The sequence below is a fragment of the Rhinolophus ferrumequinum genome, chromosome 11 (genome assembly GCF_004115265.2).
Source record: "Rhinolophus ferrumequinum isolate MPI-CBG mRhiFer1 chromosome 11, mRhiFer1_v1.p, whole genome shotgun sequence".
NCBI classification, from domain to species: domain Eukaryota; kingdom Metazoa; phylum Chordata; class Mammalia; order Chiroptera; family Rhinolophidae; genus Rhinolophus; species Rhinolophus ferrumequinum.
In genome coordinates this window covers 86,615,187-86,622,182 of record NC_046294.1, presented here as the reverse complement: position 1 = coordinate 86,622,182, position 6,996 = coordinate 86,615,187, and the positions used below count along the sequence as shown (strand labels likewise).

Sequence of the window (6,996 nt, the reverse complement as noted above, 5' to 3'; positions counted from 1 at the left end):
CCCCTGGAACCCTGGAATGTGAGGGGTCCTTCAGAGGTCAGCGGCCAGGACCAGCAGATGGTCCTGTTTCCCAGAACCACACAGAAGTGACTAGGGCAAATCAAACTCTGGCAGCCAGGCGTGAGAAAAGATTGATATATATATTTTCTTCCTTTTTGAATTTCAACCCCCAAAATATTCCAACAAAAAATGGAAAGGAGGTCGGGCTGGGCCTCCTTCAATGGGGCATCTGCTGCCAAGGAGGACAGTTGACTTGCACCCCCCCAGGCCACCTCCAGCCCACCCCACCCTGCTCAGCCCGGGGTAGGAAAAGACAGTAGAGGCGGTGGGGGAGCTGGGAGGGGGGCCCGGGGAGTGGTGCTTTGGGGTACGAGACTGGGCTGAGGCTGAGGGTGGGGGGAGAGTTACCCAAGCGCAGTCACCTTTGCTCAGTGATGGAGCGGGAGCCTCGGAGCCTCGAAGCTTGGCCAGGGCGGAAGGAACTACACAGGTGTGGGTGGGGGGGCTAGGCGGGCGGCTGCAGCCAACGAGCTGGGGAGGGGCAGGGCGGCGGCCCGCTCTCGCCCTCTAACTGATGATCTGCCGAGGTCGTCCGTAGCCCGTCATGCCAGCCTGTGAGGCCCCTCTGTTGCTGCCCATCTGTAGGCCAATGACATGCTTTCCTTCCTGCAGCTGGCTCTCTGTGAATTCCCTCTTATGCTCCTGGGCTTTCCTAGAAAAGGATGAACGAGTATAAAGACCTGCCAGGACTACATGTTTTCCACCTGTTTTCTGTTTGCTCTATTACTTCCCGGCTCGATATCATTCCCTCCCCATTTCACTTCTCTTGTTCATTAATCTAGCCCCCCACAGGCTAGGGAGACTGGTTGAGCGCAGGAGGGTAGAAAGGGAAGAGTCAAGCAGTATTAGGGACCCATTTCCCCCATCCTCGACCCTCACTTTGCACCTTCCTGGCTCTCTGCTTCCCCAAATCACTCACACTGACGGTTAGCCCAGGCCACCTCCCTTCTCACGCAGAGACCCGAGTGTAGAGTGGCCACATACTTCATAAACCAGTTGGGATCTCCACGGTAGTGCCCATCATTCTTGGTCACTGCCAAGCTGCCCAGAGCCATCAGTGTCCTCTGCACTGCTGCCATGTCTTTGCCTGTGAGAAGAAGGGAAGGTGGACAAACTTCAGGACTGTGTAAACAAGACTTCCAAGGCAGGGCCTGCCCTCACCTTTCAGCAAAATGGCCAACCCAGGGGCAAAGTTAGTCGCAGAATCCAAAGAGGCGTCAGTAAGGCCCACAGTATGCGCTTGTGAGCGTGGTGTGGCCTTCCCTTAGCATATCCCATGCCTGCTATGCAGACCCATTGTTGTGGAGTGCTTTGCTCATTCCTTGTCCCTGTCTCAGCCACCTGTCCTTCACCTGCCTCCCCCACCCCTTTTCTCTCTTTTCTCTCCGTACCTTCAAAGAGGTCAACTGTCTGGAACATATCAGTCTTAGTGACCCCATAGTCCTCAGCGGCCTTCAGGAACTGAGCCACCTGCTCCATCTGCTTGAAGACCATGGCGGGGGGGTTCTCAGGCACCTTCACTGGCTTGGAGCCATCAGGATACAGGCTGTTCACCAGCTTGCTCAGAATCTGCCAGGCATAGAACGCAGCTTGGCACGCGGCTCGCAGTACCTGCCCCACGACTCCAGGGGGAGGGCACAGCCCCAAACCCCCTTCCCAGAGTGCCACTCACCAGGCCATTCTTCAGCCAGACCTGGAAGCCCAGGCGCCCACGGTCCGGGCGCCCCACATCAGGGCCACACTGCACTATGATCCACTCCACCAGCCGTTCCTCCAGCTCTTCATCATACTTCTTCTCAATTTTGGATTGCACTTCTCGGCTCATGCCATAGGAAGGTCCCTTGTTGGCCATGTTTAGGGAGAGCTAAAGCAGCACCGGCCAGAGAAGGGAGAGGTCAAGGGCTCAGAGAACAACGGCACTTTCACTTGTACCAGGCAGGGTTAGCTCTGTGGGTGCCCAACCACCCTGAGTGTTTATCTTTCTCCCCTTGTTTCCTGATTTTGTTTTCATGGCACTTCCCTTCTTGGCCGGGCTCATCTCCTCAGTCCTAGGGGCCTCTCCAATCTTGGAGATGGGAGACCAGATCAGACGAGAGAAACGGGAGACCAGATCTTTGGCAGTCTCAAGCAGGGATCAGTGAACTTTTTTGTAAATGACCAGACAGCATCTTAGGCTTTGCAGGCCATATGGTCTCTGTCATTGTCGCAGAAAAGCAACCTTAGACAATATGTAAACAAATGAGCATGGCTTTGTTCCAATAAAACTTTATTTGCACAAACAGCAGGCTGCATTTAGCCTGTGGGCCACACTTTAACACCTAATCTAGAGCATTCTTTCTTTGCCACGATTGGTCACAGATGTACTGGGGAGGCCTTCTGGAGGAAGCCACATTGCCCCCCAGAATAAAGCCAGCAGGTGTCTTTGTCCACCGAGGTGTGAGGTGGTTTACTGGTTCTTTCTCAGGTTACCTCCAACTTTTCTCCCCCCACTTTATCCTCTAGCCCAGAAGCTGGAACTCCCAAACTCTAGCTCTTTGCCAGGTCAGCTCAGCGTCTGGCCTGTAGCTGAAAAGATTCAAACTCATCCATCCCTAGCAAACTCTAGGAAGACTGCAAAGCCCGAGAGCTTCTGGTGAAGAAGTTGCATTTCCTCAGGGGAGCCAGACGACAGGGAGAAAGAGAGAGAAACTAGTATACCCATGGACTTTCCCTCTTGCCCAGGCTCTCATCACTCTAGTAGCTTGAGTAACCAAGAAGCCAGAGTCTTCCAGAGAAATCCCAGAGCCAAGAATCTGCCTCTCCAGGCCAGCAGCAGCTGCTTCCCTGGAGGCCTGCAGCTGGCCCTGCTCAGGCGAGTCCTACTAATGGAGGGGGAAGATTGCAGCAGCAGGGAGAGGCAGGTATGACGCTGAGCAGACATAGGTGTGGCTGTTCAAGGGGAACCAGAACTGGCCAAAGGTATCACCCTGGGGTGGTGCCCACAGTTCATCTGAAGAGGTACCAAATGAGGCCAAACCCATCCCCTGGCCTGAGGTTGGGAAGGAGGGAATGGTCTGAGGATGGAGGTAGTCAGAACTTTCCTCCAATTCCCTCTCTTGTCAGAGTTGAGACTGTCTCCACACCGTCCACTGACCACAACCACCTTAGGAAACAGAGTGAATGAACACACACACGTGGTCCCAGGTCAGCTGCCGGACTCCAGTTCCCTACCCTTCCTTTCCCCACAGCTGACAACTTTTCTGAGCTCAGGTTTCCCATCTGCACAGTGAGGATAATATCTACCTCAGAGGGCTGTGAACAGTCCATGAAACAATGTCTGTAACTACCTAACATATTGCCTGTCCCACAGCAGAATGTCAGTCCTTTGCCTCCCAGAGCCAGTCTCCTGGAAGTGACCTGGGAGAGCCAACCCCTGATCAAGGGATAAAAAACAGTAAGTGGGGGCGGCCGGGTGACTCAGTTGGTCAGAGTGCGAGCTCTCAACAAGGTTGCCAGTTCAATTCCCGCATGGGATGGTGGGCTGCGCCCCCTGCAACTAAAGATTGAAAATGGCGACTGGACTTGGGGCTAAGCTGCGCCCTCCACAGCTAGATTGAAGGACAATGACTTGGAGCTGATGAAGAACACACTGTTCCCCAATAAAAATTTAAAAAAAGAAAAAGAAAAAAAAAACAGTAAGTGTTCTTCCCACTCTAGCCTCCACCCCTTTTCAAAAACATGCCCTGAGAGGACAACAAAGTTTGAGAGACAAAACAGGAGATGGATTCATCTAAATCCTAGCCACTGAGCAACTCACGTCTCTGAGTCTGTTTCCTTATTAGTAAAATGAGGGTTGGGCCACCTCTGAGGAAAGGGTTCTCTGAGCACCACCACCCCTGTCCCAGCCAGTGATGCCAGAAAACCCAAAGGTAGAAGGCTACAAACAACAAGTCCCTCCCTTCCCCACCCTGCTTTGTGTCTCACCCCTGCTTCCCAATCACCCAAGGGCTCCTGGGCAAATCGCTGTGGTCAAAACCCACCAGTCAGCAGGGACAAGTGATTTCAGCTCAGCCTGGCCCCACCACAACCACCATGCCCCGTCTCAGGTTCCCCCTGCCCCCCACATCCCAGGCAGGCAGCATGGATCCCTGTGGGCCAGGCAGGCACCACCTTCCATGCCCTGACCTCTTGTATTCCCCAACCCTCCACCCTCCCAGACCATAAGCTGGGAGTGTGAACTGGAAGGAAGCAGAATGTGTCCCCCACTCCCAGCTTTCAGTCTCAGGAGACTCAGAACAGTCAGTCAAGCTGCCAAGGCTTACCATGGCAAGGACACAAAGTTGCAGCCCCTAGATCTAGAGATATTTGGATTTTGATCAGAACAGGGAGTGGGGGTGAAATGTGCACACCTCACCTTCAACCTGCTCCCTCCTGGTGAAGAGTCTGATAGTGGAGAGTTCCAAGAAATCCCTCCAAGTCCTCTGATGAAGACCTCCCCAGTCCCACCTTAGAGCTGCTGGGCAGAGGGAGAGGACGAGGGGAGGAGGAGGAGAAAGGGAGAGGGAGGGAGGGAGGGGAAAAAGTAGAGGGAGACAGCAGCAGGGCAGCCCACCCAGGGGACTTCATAAACAAAGGCTTCTGGGACAGGATGGACAAGGCAGCCTGAAGCTCTGGTTTGACCCTCCTGCCCTGTGGCTCCCATTAGCCTTCCCTGCTCTGAGAGAAGAAAACGGAGTCCAGCTGCAAAGGGTCAGGGGGCACCTCCTACCAGCAGGAACCTGAGAAAACTAACAGAACTTGGGGCCTCTCCAGGAGCTGTGCCCCATTCTCTCTTCAAAATAAAACACAATAAATAGGAGTGAGCACCTGTGGATCTTTGAGATGGCAGGAAGGGTGGCTCATCTAAATTCTAGGGACAGAGAAGAGTGGTCCTACTCACTGCTACCCTTTGACTAGCAACCGCTGAGAACCAGCCAGACCCTTCCAGAAGGGCCCAGGGTCCCAGGCCTGCCCAGCCCTGACAGAGTCACCCAGGCCAGAACTCCTGGCAGTACCCACCCCCCACTCCTCTGCCTTTAGTGGGGTGACCTTCCACTCTCAGTGTATGCAAGGAGCGGTGTACCTGGAAAATCAGCTCTCTCACCTGTTTTTACATCCTGTCACCCCAGCCTGTTCCAGGATATAACAGTTTTGTGGCCCGTCCCACTGCCTCAGGGGCTACCCCGAGGCGCTCGCATGCTGCTCAGGCCCTGGGGATCCACCAGTGCGGACACTGCTCTCTAGCTTTAGTGTCCTCACACCCCTTCTCACCTCCTTGGACATCCTCCTAGATGGACAACGGACAACAGACCCTTGGGTCTAACCCGACAACACCTCGAGCCTATTACACACCCTATGATGTGACTCTAGCTGAAACTGTGGAGTCTCCTGCTCACCCCAGTTCCCAATCCCTCTTCAAATCATCCTGGGCATTTCAATGAACTCAAGGCTGCCCAGTCTGAGCAATGCGGGATTCTAGCAATCCCATCCCATCTATCTAGGACCACTTCCCCATCTGGAGGTTAGAAATGCAGGTTAGAAATGCAGGCTAGTTCCCAGCTCTAGGAACCCTCCCCCAGTCTGCCTGCAATCCAGTCAATGCTCCTGTCAAGCTCCAGCCCAACTTCCCTGCAACCCTGAGATAAATGCACTTACAGGGGCTCCTCAGTGCTCGCAGGAAGGACTCAGCTCGATCTGGACTTGAACAGACAGGATGGGGCGCTGGCTGGGTGAGGGGTTTAAAGGGCCGCTGCTGTGGTGATGTCAGCCTCCCCCGCTGGCTCACCCCACGGCCCCCTCCCTACTAGAGGAAATGGGCTTAGTTCCCCACCCCCAGGCCCCCCAGTGACTCCACACAGGCTCCATATTTGGGGAAAGACACCAAGTTGGAGGAGTCTGCTGGGGCTGCCCGAGACATTCTCTGCATGCTTGGGTGATGCAGCGGGCGGGGCGGGGCTGTGCTGCCGGCAGGGAAGCAGCGGGAAAGGCCTTTTATGGACAGGACCACGAAGGCTTTCCCTGCCGTCTGGACTTGGGGCTGCTCCTTCACTGCTCTCTGCTCCCAAGTTTGAGGGGAGGGGGAGAATTCAAGAGGGTCCGGCCAGAGAGAGACAGAGGAAAGGGACTGGGGGGTGTTTGAAGAGGACAAACCAGTCACCCTCTCCTCCTGGACTTTTAGCTCTAGTCAGAGATAGGAACTAACCTTTACCGGGGACCCACTACTTGCCAGGCACTTCGCCAATTCTCTTATTTAATACAGTAGATCATGACAGCATAATTCCTATCTCCATTTTACAGATGAGGAAGCTGAGGCTCAGAGTACATCTTACCCAAGGCCATATGGTTAATCATGAGTGGCAGAACCTGGACATCCCTGCCGACCCCCAGATGGCAGCTGGAGAGGCTATCAGATTCACCCTTTCAGTTGTACCACCCTGCTCAGGCTGAGAACTACAGTTGAGGTGGGCCTTGAGTTACATGCTCTAGTTGGGGTGGGCTTTAAGGATTCAGCCGCAGCTCAGTGGACCCTGGCCCCCATCCAGAGGGTCTCTAAGGCCTGGCAGGGCCTGAGACCCCAACAGTGGGGTAGGAGGCTCAGGTGCTGCTATAATGCCTCCCTCCCTCCCTCCCTTTAGAAACAACCTGTCTATCCTGAAAATGGACTGGACTCCATCACCACTCATATGTTGCTTGTTCCTGGTTTCAGGGGTTTCAGGAAGGGGTAGAAGGAGGTTAAGAAGGTGAGAGACTGCAAATGTTGTCTCTGGGGTGCCCGCTGAGGCACGCCTCCAACCTAGGGCAGCCTGGCAGGAAGGAGCTAACACTCTCCACCACACACTCAGCACAGACACACCCAGCACCACCAGGAGAGGGCTGGCGCGCCACAGTCAGCCTCCGACCTCCAAAGCTCACCCCGCA

At 54.6% G+C, this 6,996-nt stretch overlaps 1 protein-coding gene across 1 annotated transcript; it reads right to left on the bottom strand.

Moving 5' to 3' along the window:
• Positions 1 to 121: 121 nt before the first annotated feature.
• TAGLN (transgelin) lies at positions 122 to 5,891 on the bottom strand. Its single transcript, XM_033121203.1, has 5 exons — positions 5,734 to 5,891; positions 1,733 to 1,924; positions 1,452 to 1,629; positions 1,045 to 1,147; positions 122 to 712 (listed from the first exon to the last, which is right to left on the bottom strand). Exons 2-5 carry the CDS (start codon positions 1,910 to 1,912, stop codon positions 568 to 570), a joined length of 606 nt encoding a protein of 201 aa, XP_032977094.1. The 5' UTR covers positions 1,913 to 1,924; positions 5,734 to 5,891; the 3' UTR covers positions 122 to 567.
• Positions 5,892 to 6,996: the final 1,105 nt, after the last annotated feature.